A 15,539-nucleotide genomic window follows, 5' to 3' on the forward strand; every position below is an offset into this window, starting at 1 on the left:
ATATTGTCAGTAGTGTGGAGGACCACGAGGTAGGTGGTCAACAAGGCATGTTCCAGGGCACTCATAATTTCACTTTTCGTTGCGAAATATTGCCAAAAAATTTGGGCAATAAGTAAGTGCGAGAAAAACAAGCTATTTTAAGAAGTAGATTCAAGGCGTAGATTTCCTACCTATTTTGGGGTAACTTTGTTCCATTATTCAGGCAGTACAGTACCCCTCAAATAGATCAAGTAGCCTTAATTTGCTTTAAGTTCGCCAAATCAGGAGTAAAGGTGGGTTACATTAAGTGCAATTTGGCAGAGACTGCTGGAAACGGGTACGCAGTTACGTGATCAGAAAGGCTACTCAGACAGAGCATGCAACCGTGGGTAAATGTCCACCGCCTTAAAGCTTTGGAAAGGAGCACTTATGGATGAAGCTGGCGGAAGTGGGAGGCCAGAAGTGTCAAGGTTTGGGTGTACTTCATGGCTAAGTCAGTGTATATGCATAAAAGTAGGACGATATGTTCTTCCATGTTATAGGTTCGGCTCGATGATCATTTGTCATGGCAGCTTCAAGGTGTTTCCTGAGGACGTGGTGGTGTAATTTGATAGTTTGCAAGGCTAGGTCAAAGGTAGTGGTATTCCTTATCCATCTATCTGTCCATTAATCCACCCATCCATGCATCTAGCCGTCTGAAGCTTTACATCTGCCAAACTTTCCCTTATTCAACCACCGTACTTCCTTTGTAAAATGAGCACGTAGATTTGCTGAAAGTAGAACATGATCGCTCAACTCGAAAAGGCCTTGACCTCAACAATGCGTGTGGCATTTGGGTTTGTAGCAAAGGATCCAAGATCACCCCTCTACGTGACCGATTACCGCAGTAGCAACAACAAAAAATTTCTCCTTCCAGATTAACCAATGCATACGTTCAAAAATGAAGGCGCCGATTTACTTCTTTACCTTTTAATAGCCCTAAGCGAATTCCCGAAGATTAATTTGCCATTCCATTCTTAAAGCCAAACGAATATTTATGATCATGGGTAAGACAGTTCAGCATTTTGAGGTAATTTTAGAGGAAATGGAATCCCCTTCCCAGTGGGATAAAATAAACTCTCAGAATGATTTTAATTTATTACTCAACAGTGGATAAATCAAATAATAATGATGATTTTTTCTCCGGCCAAATCTGCTGGACGGATTCACGTCAATCCGAGACTTTAAAATCAGTTACCGCCGACCTACTGAATTAGATATCTAGTAGTAGCCGGGCCATCATACAAATTTTTATTGGTGGATACATGAGTAGACAAGGTGCGATCGTGCGTTTATCCAACGACCCATTCTAACAGAAAAGGCTAAAATTTTCCGACCTCCAGTATGATATGCAAAGAAATTTTGGGGTTCTGCAAGAGTTTTCCACCTCCCTGACAGCAAATTGAAGGCGGTTGGCCCACCCATTCTTGACATTTGTTCTTCCCTCATGCTTGTTGCTCACCTAAGAGACGTTTATCTCCTTTCTTTCCCCAATTGTAGTTCGTTTAAGAGGGTAAATTTATATTTTATGTCTATGCACTTAAAGTCAATGAAAATGTACAACTTTTAACGGGCAAGTCTGCCACATCGTCAGGGAAGACCTTGCAACGTGCTTCCGGATGCCTAAATGCTTTCTCCGACGGCCTTTATAACCTCGCGGTTGATGTCTAGCCCGCTTTATGATCCCCTCGGTGGTGGGGGTGAAGGTTGGTCATTAATAGATGAGGAGTTTTTCAAAGCTGCTCCTATTTACGCACAAAAATGAAAATATTTTGAAGCTGCTTTGGTTAATTCAAACATTTGAGGACTTGGATTAATGATTCTCTTAGTTCAAAGGATCGAGGGCTAATAAATTTTGACTAAACTTGTAGATTTACCTTAACCACACCACATTGCAGACGTGAAGCTGCTAATAAATAATTTGCCCCAAGAAAGTACCGAAAAACCCTAAAAATGTTGTCTCGTTTCGAGGGGCCACGAAATAGTAACACCTTGTAAGTTGTGGGAACTTCTACTTACCTTACTGCAGTTTTTGGGTACGTAGTTGATTGCCTCGCTCGCTGAAGGATTTCCAAATGGAGGTTTTCACCGCCTAGGTTTAAAGTACGGCCTGGTGTACAGAGGAGTACTTGGGGAGCCTCACCTCTTGCGCATTTCCTCTCAGATGACCTCAGAGGGCAAGCGGAGTGCTAGCCCATGACTTTCTTAGTTAATCAGAAGATGAGTAAGAAAAGCGCTGACTGGGAATATTTCTAGAGGGTGAAGCGCCTCTTCTGAGGTTGTACATGACCCCAGTAAGTGGTTTAGTCTACCACTGCAACCAATTCAAGTGACCCAAACATAACCAATCAGGCAATTTGATTGATCTTTTAGAGGAAGAGAGGTCGTTCGACTTGACAGGTCATTGCTCCCCCTGAAATGTCTGAAAAACTAGTCGCGTTTAGCTGACAAATTCAATGCAGGCAGATCCCAACTGTTCACATCAAACAGGGATGTCAAGGCTCATGCTACTCACGAAAACCAGTTAAGTAATATTAAGGTGGCAATTGCAAGGTAGGAAGGTATATTTGAGCTGTCCGATCGCACTGCAAAAAACCCTAGACTGAGGTCTTTCTTGCAAGCAAACCAATTACGTGACTGACAGATATGAAATAGTCACATAACGGAGGCAGAAGAAGGCGCTGACACGGAGAGATTTCACATCCTTTCAACTGGCCTTTCTTTAGCACCAAATATTACCACATCGTCTCCAGCCACTTCTCTCAAAGGATAAAGGCTATATTAAACACCTTGAATATTATAGGTATCTCAACATTTACAAACTTGTTTTATGCTGTCATGGAGCCGGGGCAATCACTTAGTTGGGAATTTTATTGCCCACATGTTAAGAGGTACTTACTTTGTCAGGCTTAAAGCCGGCGAGTATACAGGGACACCATTATTTCCTGGCTGATGGCTACTAAAATGGCACTAAAAGAACTAATACTGGTAGGTAAATGAAGGCTAAATTATGGACTGTTAATAAGTCGTGGGGCTTTCTTTGTACCTCGCTGTAATGCTTGGTTTTGACCTGGGAGGAAGAGACTCGTAGAAGGCATTTTTTTTCGCATGAAGGCTAGAGATGCATCAGTCCCTCCTTGCGATCCGTCTTCCTCTTGATACGCCTTAACAGTCGCCTGCCAAGTCCGACCCACCCTCAACTCCTCTAATGTTGGTTTAATCCCTCCATGCTATCAAAGCAGAAGCAGTACCTCCTCAAAGTCAGCGATGAAAAAGTCATAAAACTGTGTGTGAATAATTGTACGCGATGGGATGGAACAATGACATTCTCGGCTTCCGGTGGGTTGACAATTTGCATAACGCTGTGTTTTACTTCTAATTTTAGGTCTGCGAAATAGTACGGGGAAAAACGCCTTTTTGCTCCGCTTTGCTCTACTGCCCGACTGTCCGATCCCTTGCGGAGGGATGCCTCATCGTAATTCCTAAACCAAAGAGTAGGGCAGAAGCCCGTTTATTGGAACGGAGAGTTGGAGGGTAATCTCCCAGTTGAGGAAACAAGATCGTGCTATACGATCCATGCGCTGCCGCATTACACACCTCAAAGGCGAGCAACATTTCGCCCCCATTTGATGTGTGTAGATACACGTGTGTGGTTTACTGCCGATCAGATTATTCACGGTGAATTATTCACTTCCTGAAGTCAAAATACCTGCGATGCATCCCGTAGTCGCATGACACAAATAAGGCAGTCAGAAGTAGTGACTCAGAGGGGAAGGAAACTGATATAGGCTGCCTCCTAATCCTAGTCGCCTCCCATCTGGCCAAGTAGTGATTAACATCTAGCCATGGTATTTGATGCCAACATGCAGAATAGAATGAACAGCTGCTAAGGTAAAACGGAGACAATCATAAAAATAGCTCGGGTTAGGTTTTTTGCCTGTCGGTAAAAGTGCTTCAGCAACCATTTTGCGCCGTGGTGGAAAAAGGCAGAGATTGCCGAATCCCCCTGAGCGGGAGTCCAGATGTATGGCCTTATTAGGCCTAAGCTAAATAAAGTCCGGATGAATTCAAAAATGATATTTATGCCATAATACTATTTACGACGGCGATTATGTCCCTTGGGTCTTGAAAAACTGAAGTGGTGTAAATAACCCTGCAGTATTTTGGCGCTTTTAAACTACCTACTAGTATAGTGTAAGTAACATTTTTAACTTTGCAAATTTTGCAAAAAAGACCGGTTTTCTAAATGCCGCAAATTTGCTGTCTCATTTTGAGCTATTTTTTAGCACATTTATGCATAAGAAACTCACTGTCACTCAATTGATTGACGAATTTGTGCATAGCTTATTTCTGATAGTTGAACCATGGGTTTTCAAGAACAGTGTTTTTGCAGGTGTATTACCCTTCTAAATTACTTTACAATAGGTGAAAACTCCTTCAAAACACATCTAATAATTTTTGTGCTTGTCATTAAATCAGCTGATTTAAAACACGCAGAAAAAAAAATGCGGTATAAACGAATTTCACTTTAAGCTGTGTCAACGGCTGGTGCGTCGCTATAGAAGGGGAAAAAAGACTTAAATCGTTTGATTTTTGCATAAAAAAACAGGAGTCTTCACTTTCTTAATACCTACCTTCAAAATTTTAATTTCCGGTGGTCCTTCTGCTGGGAGTTATGAAAAGTCGCGTTGGTGGGAGAGTTGAGGCGAGTGCTTAATCATTTCCAACAGAGGCACTAGGTGAAAGCTTCCGCCGTGTCTAATTCCAGCAGTGATGGTTTAATTAACACTCCTACTGCCAGAAAGGAAACAGCTTTAATTGACTTCCTCACTTCCATGCGATGCTTATTTAAGTAAGTCTAAGTGGGAATAGGGGAAAAAAGAATGTTGTGCGAATTGAAGTACTTTACTGTCTAATTGTGTAGCCAAGATTTTGGTGTCAGCATCAATAACTTTTCTGTTTCTCTCCTTTAGATCAAAACTTGATGGTGCTGTTTCCGACACGCACTCGTCACACATACGTGACGCTGGTTAACAAGTATAAATTATAAAAAATAATTTCAAACAGCTGAATTCTTAAAAACGGTGAGTTTTAAGGATGGGTGGTTTCCGGTTATTTTCACTTTGCTTAAGGGTAGTGATAGACGCGACATTGTCGGAGAGACAGGGTTTCCCTTAGCACTGGGATTTGTAAATAGAGGGTATGTATCTGAAGCATGCAAACTTAGTGCAGCAATCACAGAGTAATACTTTCAGAGATGTTTACTTTTGGTGGATCAGATGCAAAAGCCACAACCGCGAGAAATGATAAAGGAATTGAGTAACGCTTACCAAAGTTGGATTTTGGACTTATAACAGGTTCACATCAAAAGGTCGTGTATATGAGAGATGTCCTCTATTTCTAGCCTAGACTCAGCGTCACACATATGTGAAACCTTTCATTCACGTTTTTAATATAATTGGTTATATATAACCATAATACCTACCAATTGGAACAATTTTAATTGATTAAGTAGATAACAAATTTTCATGTCCTGTTGACTATAATGCACTTTTTTAGCTGTTCGATACAAAGATGATCTAATTTCCAGTGATCGGTTTCGCCCATCAAGGCTTGATGGGTGAGAAAACCCGCTGTCTTGAAATAAGTGAAACTTACCTTAATTTTCATGACCACAGAGAAATTATCTCCCCGCCTTCACTGGTCACTAATCTAACTCATTTTCAAGCGCTAAGGCAAGCATTTGGATTGTGTGTGCGTACCACATCACACAGCTCCTTAATCGTGGGGATAGATTGGCTTATTGCATGCGGCCTGCTAACTGGCGCCAAATAACACCCCTCGCTCGCTTATTCTCCCTTGCTTCCCACCCCCCTCACTTCTCCTCCTTCCCCACCATTTGGCGACATTCAAACACTCACGTAACACAACATGAATTGAATGAAGAAAGGAATGAAGTTTCGGCTCTCCTGCAGTCAGTTAGTTAGCAAAGTTGTGTGTTAGGGGGTGGGAAGGAGGAAGATGGGCCAAGATTACATCTTTCATAGCTCCCTAAACTGTGGTTAGTGGATAGAAGGGAGGAACAGGCTTTCCAGCCTCACCTCCCCTCTCTCCCTCTTTTCTCATATTGTGTCTGGCGCCAATGACTTGCGTGTTCAGTATTTAGAACTGAGACACGCGAGATGATGATGATCTGAGGATGGCGATGATGTTGATAATAATTCTCAATATGGGCTGATAAGTTAAACTCGGGGTGGTGAGGGAGATGTTAGTGGTGGTGGTGGTAGCAGTAGATTTGCCTTCAGGAGACTAACTGCAATTGCGTGCTCATGTTCGTATATGCACGTCGTACTCTGTCTCTCTTTCCCCCACCATCACCTCCCCGTAGCCTAATTCTACCCCTCCTCATACACGACGACAATTTATGCGAGCTTCACATGAACCAAGCACAACAACAGCAGCCATGAATGTGCATGCTGATGGTAGCATTTGTCCTCGTACATCATATGCTGTAATCGGAAAATGCTAAATGTGTTTTAGATACTAAAATGGTAGTTTTATATTCCTGTACAAGCCAGAGTGTGTGATTTTATGCAGAGGGGAAAAACGACAGGCCAAATTTGAGACCATGATGGCTTAAAAACCCTTTTTTAACAGTTGTTTAAATCGACTGCTACAAGTATAAAATCGACTTCAACTCCGTTCTACATCTGCTAAGTTTAACCAACATTTGACAGTAGGAGAACTGAGGGGAAGGGGGAGGTGAAGAAGTGAAGGGCGCAAAAAGAGTCGCACTGATGGCAGACTGAGGTAATTATACGTGGACTTGCCAATGTACGCATATAGGAATGGTTATGGACTGTGCATATCCCTTTCCCAATGTTGGACTACTGTCGGGGCTTCTTGACGTTTGTAATCCATCCGCAGTTATTTGTCATTAGAGAATAACGTAGTCGTTGCGATTTCATTGAAAAGTATTCAAGTTTGACTTTTAAACAAACTACCAAATTTTGACATTGAATTTGGTTAGATTGAAAAAAGAACCGGAAAATTTATCTATTTTGTTAAACGGAACTTACAAAGATCCTTCCTTTTTTCCCGAATACATGGTCTCAAGATTAACTACCGCTATTTGCTGCTTAATTTTGAAGTCAGTTTTTTGAGTTTTTTAGTACCTTCGGTGGGAATAACAAATAAATTCAATTGCAGAAAATTGCTTAAAAAGTAGCAAATAGAACTGGCGTGTAATTGCTGTTTTATAAAAGATGACGTTCTACATGAGACGCGCACTTTACACACTTTAACAGTGTATTAGCCCTAATTTTCGATAAAATAGGTACAAATGAAACCTTATTTAATTATTTTTGCGCATCCATTAATCAGGCGGACTCAGTAAACCACAGTTGTATGCATATGCGCAATCGGGCCTCGAATTGACCAATCATCAGGCGATAATGTGTACCCGGGGGGAGCATGGCCACCAATTAGCGTGCCTAATGAGAGTGCAAGCGAGACAGCTAGCCAATCAGCAAACGTCTTCCACGCTTCTTACCCTATAAAATGCGGCGACTACTAATACGATGCACACAATGCCTGGCTTTTCGGTAAATGAGCTGATGTCACCCCAGGTTACCATCGCGGGCCTCCTGCAAGGATCTACACTACCCTCAGAAGTGACCCTTCAAGACGCGAACCCATTAACCAATCAAAGCTTCCGTATGCGAGAGAGTAATTTTGACGTCTACCGAAGTGCGTTCAACATGTTGGGCCTAATCATGAAGGGGAGGGAGAAGTGCTTAGAGGTGTCGACCCCTCCCTTTGGTGGGTGCCTTGCCTATCCTCTGGACCGGGGCACAAGATCCGAGGAAATGGGCCAATGTTTCTTTCCACCATTACATTCACAATACTTAAACGATTCGTTATCGTATGGAGCCCTTTTTGGTGGTAAGCAGTTGACGAAATTGCTTTTAAGCAGAAAGGTTTTATTAGTTTTTAATACAATGCAATAACTTAACCTTTGTGCAATTATTTGAACCATGATAGATGCCATGTGAAGCTCTTAGAGAATGTGGTGCTTTAAAATTTGCTAATCAGATATCAATTAACCTTTGCAAATTTAAATCATTCCCACAGAAGAAGAGTTAAGAGGTCAAAAGCTTAGTTTTTGGAAGCGAAATAAATCTCAAAGTCTAAAGAATTTACATTGGCAATTCAAATCAAATCAACATCCCCTTTAGCAAGAAAATAACAAAAAATGAGTTCTTGGCAAGTTTTTATTGAAAATACATAAAAATCTTTTAACCCACTAAAAGTTTTTTTTTTCTTGATTACACGATCATCTATTGGCGGATAGGCACAACCTGTCAAAATAAATGATAAATAGCGCAAATTTTGGTTGGTCGTCCAACTTAAAAATGTAAATCTGACTAATGGAGGGTAATTTTTTTGACTTTCTCGTGCATGTAGATGCTGCGGCCAACAGCATTCGACCCTATCGCAAACCGAAGCGCATTCGAACGGCCTTCTCGCCCTCCCAACTGCTGCGATTGGAGAACGCGTTCGAAATGAATCACTATGTCGTAGGTCAGGAGAGAAGACGACTTGCAGAGTCGCTTAGTCTTACGGAAACTCAGGTAATACTGCTTAATTAATAATGTGCAAACTCTTGAGTTATTTTTGATAATGTTAAAGCATGTAGGAGTCTAGACATACTTATATTTTGAAGTTCTGGAAGTGCTGGAAATTGAGGTTGAAATAATCTTATAGGTGAAGGTGTGGTTCCAGAACCGTCGAACCAAATTCAAACGTCTCTGTTTGGAAGAGGAGGAGGGAGGTGGAAATAGAGGAGGCGACCAAGAGAAAGCTAGTGGTGGTAGCGCCTGTGACGACCGAGGTGATGGTGAGCCTCTTCCTCCCTCCAAAATCCTCCATTCTCCCACTCCCTCTACCCTCGAGTCGCGTGAAGGTTTTGATGACTCCACATCACCTGCACCTCCTTCACAAAATGAGGAAGTAGCACTTAACCTGAGTACTTCCGCTACCACCTCTAAGGTCGTTTGCACTGCCTTGCCCCCACCTCCGCAATCCTCGAGCACGGCTACAACATCTACGCCCGCTGAGCGAGTGATGTTCCACCCCCTTAGCAGTCTCCTAGCCTTTCAGGATGAGATGCGTCAACTGTTGCAGTCCCGATCTTTGAATGTGTGGACGCCACCCCTTTAAGGAATCAATTCCTTTGACCTTGATGCTCCTTTATTGACCTTCTTGATAAGTTGAATGTGATAGTGGAGACGTATAATAAACTAATTTTACAGACTTCACGGTATTTCATTTTATATGTCAATTATGGGATGACACTGGGGTCAAAGGGTACGTTTATGTGAGAGGGGGCAAACTATCTGTGTGAGAGGGGAGAACGACTGGTTTCGCGATTATTCCAACAGAGTACTCTTATGGAGTTCCTGAATGCCTGGAGAGTCCAACGCCAACACAACCTGCTCCAGACGATGCACGATCTCAAAATCCGGCACGCATAAATAATCGCACTTGAGATTGAGTAGTCGAGCCACCACACTCCGGAACTCTAGCAGCTAGATGGAAAGAACAAAAATAAAACAACCCCGAGGTTAGTGTTCAAGCGAATGCCTTCGTAGTTCAAATAATTGCTTTTGAACGATGAGGTGGCGCTCCTGACCTCAAAGTAGTCGGTCCGTTGCCTAATCCAACATCAGAGAAAGCAAAACAACTTTTTCTTTTCACCAACTCTTTCCACTTTCGAGCCCACATGTGTTCTAGTGCGGCATACATAGTTCAGACCGTTTTTCAAATAAGTGACTACCTTTGAAGGGTCCTAGACACTCGAACCAATGCGTGGTCAAGTACTAGGTTCATTATTTAAAATCCCAAATCACTTTTTTTCACTTCCACAGCTTACTGAGGGAAAATAAATAACAATCACTAGTTTTAAAACATCATTTGCTGTTTGCGTCCGAAAAACGCGATAAAAGTCGCATCAAGATATTCTTGTGGTCGGACTGGTTGAACACTTTTGAATTGTCCGACCACAAGTTACCTCTATTACAGCCTGTCTGTAGTCTCATCTTAATCTCTTCCTCGTTTTGGAGTTAAACACCGATTTTTTCCGATTAATTACACTTACCTGGTCTTCCGAACGCCGAACACTGTCCAGTTCGCCTTCCAGACTGGCGATTTGCTGTTGCATGTTTCGAATAGTCAGATTTGAGGCTGTTTCCATTTGGAGTTTATCGCGTCGCAGACTCTGCGCTTCATTCTCCAATTGCTTACACTGTACTTGAAGCTCTTTAACTCGGGACTCGGCGGCATGGAGGAGGGCATTCGTACCCACAGCTGCCAACTGGTAAAGCAGAGAGGGAGTGATTTATGTGAGGATTCCTAAGTTTTTGATCCACACTCAGAATTATCATCATAATCATGAGCTGTACAAACGGGATGAGAGGGCCGGTGATGTTGCAAATCAAAGAGCATTCGTTTGCGGAGAGAAAATGAAGGTTACTTCATCTAAAGGTCAAGTATTTATCTCAATACTGGGTAATACTGACCACTTGACATGAAGTGTACCGGCTTCACACAATCGCATTCACAGCCTTCAAAACACGCACACACACACTGGTAGATAATAAAAGTGGAAGCGCAATTTATCTTCACCTGCCATATCACGTGAATCACATCAATTATGACTCACCTTGAGTTCGGACAGTTTCGCGCTGTCAATGTCATGCCTGCACTCCCCCATTGCTTAGCAAAGGTAACACACAAAGCAGGATCAAAGGAGGGAAGAAAAAAAGGCACTTTTGCTCGAGTTTTTCGGCATGACTTTGATTTACCGACAGTTCAATAGACATTGACAAGGCGGGAGGTCACTCAATATTTGACACGCAAATGGGGATACGGACGTTAACGCCCTGGTGATTCGCTACAGATATACAGGAATTCAGCAAATTTTCGACGAATTTTAAACATATTTCTGAAACCATGACCCAAACTGTTGCCATAGCGATAAGGCATCGGGCAACCAATCAAATTTAAGTAAATTTTATTACGAAGTAAAATGATCACATAAGCATTTTTAATAATAAAAATGGATGATTTATGCATACTCATTACAATTTACTGCTAAAACTTAACGAGAAAGCAATGCAGGAGGTTGGAAATCGACTGGGTGGTGCTAAGCTCCCCTCGGACACCCCAAGGGTGCCCTATCAATTGTGTGGCTTTCAAATGGATAAACACCTGTCGCTGGTATGGCCCTAGCCAATTCTAGTACTCGATAAACCTCATGATTTACGAGCAGTAATTTTAAGGGTGGATTAGAGCCGAGACAATGGCCAGACATATGAGAGAACCGTACATAACTCACGTGACCATCGGCATGCATTCGGTCTATTTGCTTTGTACTTCCGCCAAATGACTTTCAAATGGGCCTGTTGATACACGCTCATATGCTAGCTTTACGGCTAGTTATCTTGGCTGCCCTCACTTCAGTGTTATGACTAGTCTAGGAGAGTCACTTTGTAATTACTTGCCTTTGAAAGATCTCAGTAGTCGCCATCGGTTCATGCCTAGATTGAATTGACCCCATTTCCAGCACTAAACAGACAGCATAACCTCCATCTACTCACCGCACTCTGGCTGTCACTAATCGCCTCATTTTTCAGTCGAGCATTTTCCGCCTGCAATGTGTAGACCTCCGTTCTCGTCCGCTCCAACTGTTTGGTGAGTCGCTTGTGCTCGCGATCCGTCGCAGCCGCAGAGGCAAGGTGTTTCCGGGCCTCCGCCTCCCCACCCTCCAAGTCGGCAAGACGACGGCGAAGCAGAGTTAGCTGGACCTCCAGGTCGTCATTGCGTTCGCGTAATTCACGATTTTGCTGTTGAAGTTGTGCGAGGCGTGACCGTTGGGTGACAATCTTTTCGCTCTCATTGGAGACCAGAGCCTTCACACGAACTGAAGCATAAAATTGACCGCCTTTTTTTGTAAAATTGACAGCAGTTAATGCCAAGTTTCTGACGACGAGAAGATTGACCTAACCGCCTAACTCACCTGCGATTGCGTCCATAAGTAGGGGATATTCGCTCTCACTTTCCACATTTTTGAGCTTTAGCTGATCAACCAGTTTCGAGATCCACTGACGAAACTGCGGAGGTAAGCAATACATAAACTCTGGACATCAACCACTTAAATAATTTAAGTAGATGATTTCGCTTACATTATTTTGCTCACTTTGAAGTTTTTTAATTGTCAACTCTGAGTTAGGAATAGCACCAGCAAGGGTGGCCTTTTCATCCTTCATCAGGGAAAGTGAAGCCAGCTTCTCCCGATGCGCCTTAACTTGAATCTCCAAGTCTCTCAATTCCTACAAGCGAATGAAATAGAGATGACGATTTTTTTTTTCACACGTGATAACTCATGCAATTTTTGCCAAAATGTGGACAAATAGACAAATCTACCTTTCAGTCTACTAATGGCGGCAAAAAAAGTAGTGAAACTCTATTCCGCCACATTAAAAGTGTCTAAAGACTACCTATTTCTTTTATGCCACGGTAGAAGTTGTATTCCGCGTCCGGCCAGTGGTACAGTCATTCCGCCACGCTCCTAGCCCCTCGACCCTTCTGTATACTAATGTGATTCACAAAACCTTCGAAAAAGGCTAAGAACGACGACTTACATCCCTATCTAGAGGTCAAGTGAAGTGGCGCAGAAAAATGAGTTACCTTTCGCCACACATAATCAAGCATTCTTGTAAACAAAACCCACTCTCTCTACTCCTTCCTATTTTGTTCGTCGCCATAGCAACGAACACCAGTCAAAAAATTCTTTAGTCAGCAATACGACGGTGTAGAGGAAAGGTGGGAAAGTAGGCGGCACAGTTCCTTCGTTAGCCCGTTTACTTACCGATTTGACCAATTTTAGTTCCTCCTCACGCTTTACAATGTCGTCTTTGGTGTAGACTAATAATTTCCTCATGGACTGTTCCTCGCCACATTTCAGATGGCGGCGAATGAAATGACTGTAAAAAGGCAAAACGGGGAGTAGCATTAATTATGAATAAATGGCAACTTTTATAAGCTCAAAAAGGGGAAATTTATGAGGGTCAGATTTTATGTGAAGCTTAAAGCTCTTTAGCCGATGAGTGGAAGTGATTTCGGGATTAATCGAAGTAGCATCTTCCTTCATTTCCGTGGAAAGCGGGGATCATCTCAAAGATAAGTTCTGCAGTGGGGCTAACAAGAAGGACCTAAGCCCTTTAGCTCATTCAGCTACTTTTAAGCGATCATGGGACAGACAATTTTCCTGCATTCCTTTAAAAAACTCTCCTCTGAAGGCTGATACCCACAGAAACTCTTGCAGTGCTCTGTGCTCCAAAGAGGTGATAAGCGATTCGGAGTCAACGTCTACAGCGGTGTTGGTGTGGGTAGCGTCACTGAGTCGACGAAATCGTGACTCGCGTCGCTTCGCCTCGAGGTGGGCACGCTCCAGCACGCTAGTCAACTTTTCCACACCCTCTTGAAGGCCACGTTTTTTCAGTGCGGGATCTGTCCGCGCTTCTCTTTGCTCCTCCAATTCCTGTTGAAAAGTGCTGCAAAATTAGTAAACGTACTCTATGTTTCTATTCAAGGTTCCGGACCCTGTTCAAGAGGAGGCCTTTCACACATTCAGCTAGAGAGTGTTTCCCATGACCGTACCTAAAATTCCCCAGCGCCTCCGTACGATAACAAAAAAAATCTTCTACAGTGGTATGGTTTGTCACGAACCCTCGGTGGCAGTAGCGGCACCAAATTCAAACGGCACAGTTTGAGCGGAGAGAATGAATCCACGGAAATGTTTACAAAACATTCTAATTTTGAGTCCTAGTAAAAAACTTATGAGAGACAAATTTTCCAAGAATCGCAAACAATCGTAATCGGTACGACTTGAATTTTACACGCTATGCCGCATTTAGGCAGACATTATAAACACACTTATTTGCAGTTTCGTGTTTAGCAAGAAAAAAGTATCAACATCAACTTCTTATACTGTAACTGAAAAGGGAAATGCTTGAATGACTAAGCTTTTTGTGCCAATTTCGGTGTAGCAGTACACTAAAACCAATCACGTGGTTCAAGGTACTCACGGCACAACTCAATCACCTCTACAACAAAAAACAATTGCTGACCTTCCTTGTCTGCTTCATTTCGGGTTCTGCACTATTTCACGACTGAGAAATCCTATTAAGTTCCACAACGATTCACAGAGTAGTTACTCTCGCAGCCTTATGTTCGGCCTCAAAGTTGACACCTTCATCAACCAAACTTGATGTCTCGAATTTCAGAGCCTCATAATTCCAGATGCGTACCTTCGCCTAAATGACAAAAAAAAACATTCCAATCAGAACCATAAGAAGGATATAATAATGCAGTGAATAAAAGCAAATAAGGGATGCGCGTATCTGCGAAGCCGTGCTAAAGCAATGGGTTTGCACACAGGTCACAACAAGAAATAAGTGCTTGATCATCGCTGTTCCGCCTTTTTCACTCCTAGAGTGGTTTTCTAAGTTGTTTTTTTTGCTAAAATTTCAACAGCTACTGAAAAAGATAAGGCTACATAAGAGTCGACATCATGCAAAACAAAATTGAATTGTTAGCACATTTTCGGAAATGACAAACTATGCAAGAATTATACCTTCCCATATTTAAGGCCAATATGCGCCTTATAACCATGAATATAGACAACACATATTGTATCGATTTGTGACCTTAGAAAAAGGCTAAAGTAGGTCGGAAATTAGTGGAATGCCGGGATGGCCTTATAGTAGCAGGTCTTTTTTTAACAATTTGCCTCGCGGTTTTCCAGCATTAAAATTCCAAAACGGCTAAATTACGTAAGCGGATGAGACCAAGCGCTGTATGCAATTAGTTAATTCGGCATACCGCAAATTTGGGTCAAATTTAACGAACAGCAAGCATTGGAATAACCCCCAAGAGTAATTAGATCAAATATTATAAGATATACGGTATATAAGCGAAATGGGTCATTAAAATTACATTGAATGCAATAAAAAACCACAACCACCTGTGATTTGCAGCAGCCACAGGGCAATTCAAAAATATGACTACACGCAGTGCACACGGATATGTACTCGTTCAAACATATAAACTCTTCTAAGGTTGTGCATAATTTTTTTATTTCTTTGTACAAAACACAGTTTGTGCATTTTATTTCATTTGCATTTCAAAGCATGCACATCTTTTAACCATGTATTGAAAGATAATTTTTAATTTTTTGGAGTTTTTTACTTTGATTGCATCTTTGTGTGCATATCTTTTTTTATTAATTTTATAATTATATGTTTGTATAATGTCCTTTTTAAAAGCTTTTAATCCCTTATTTTGAGCGCACTTGCGTATGCATTTTGTGTCGCATTTAAATTTAAAAATCCCTATTTTTTATCAATACTTTATGTTTAATGTTCATGCATTTTGTTTGGTCTACCTGGTAAGACTCC

At 42.0% G+C, this 15,539-nt stretch overlaps 3 protein-coding genes across 3 annotated transcripts in view; 2 read left to right on the forward strand and 1 right to left on the reverse strand. All coding sequences in view use genetic code 11, as the record gives it.

The window, feature by feature from the left end:
- EGR_08279 (hypothetical protein) overlaps positions 1–4,550 on the forward strand; it is a gene marked incomplete at both ends in the record, with an annotated part of 6,674 nt that extends 2,124 nt beyond the window's left edge. Inside the window, 3 exons of the mRNA XM_024497528.1 lie at positions 2,481–2,571; positions 4,305–4,411; positions 4,444–4,550. Of these exons, the coding sequence (XP_024348069.1) occupies positions 2,481–2,571; positions 4,305–4,411; positions 4,444–4,550 (305 nt within the window). The remainder of the gene's footprint in view (positions 1–2,480; positions 2,572–4,304; positions 4,412–4,443) is intronic.
- Positions 4,551–8,447: 3,897 nt separating this feature from the next.
- EGR_08280 (Homeotic protein empty spiracles) lies at positions 8,448–9,424 on the forward strand (the record flags this gene model as incomplete). Its single annotated transcript, XM_024497529.1, has 3 exons — positions 8,448–8,651; positions 8,785–8,917; positions 9,333–9,424. 3 exons carry the CDS (start codon positions 8,448–8,450, stop codon positions 9,422–9,424), a joined length of 429 nt encoding a protein of 142 aa, XP_024348070.1.
- Positions 9,425–9,449: 25 nt separating this feature from the next.
- On the reverse strand, positions 9,450–15,185 carry EGR_08281 (Coiled-coil domain-containing protein C6orf97; the record flags this gene model as incomplete). The annotated part of the gene is made up of 9 exons (XM_024497530.1): positions 9,450–9,608; positions 10,178–10,393; positions 11,679–12,001; positions 12,098–12,191; positions 12,264–12,410; positions 12,950–13,064; positions 13,392–13,621; positions 14,298–14,396; positions 15,174–15,185. The coding sequence occupies 9 exons, from the start codon at positions 15,183–15,185 to the stop codon at positions 9,450–9,452; spliced, it is 1,395 nt and encodes a 464-aa protein (XP_024348071.1).
- Between the last annotated feature and the right edge of the window lie 354 nt (positions 15,186–15,539).

The sequence above is a fragment of the Echinococcus granulosus genome, assembly GCF_000524195.1.
Source record: "Echinococcus granulosus chromosome Unknown EG_S00101, whole genome shotgun sequence".
In the NCBI taxonomy this organism is placed as follows: Eukaryota; Metazoa; Platyhelminthes; class Cestoda; order Cyclophyllidea; family Taeniidae; genus Echinococcus; species Echinococcus granulosus.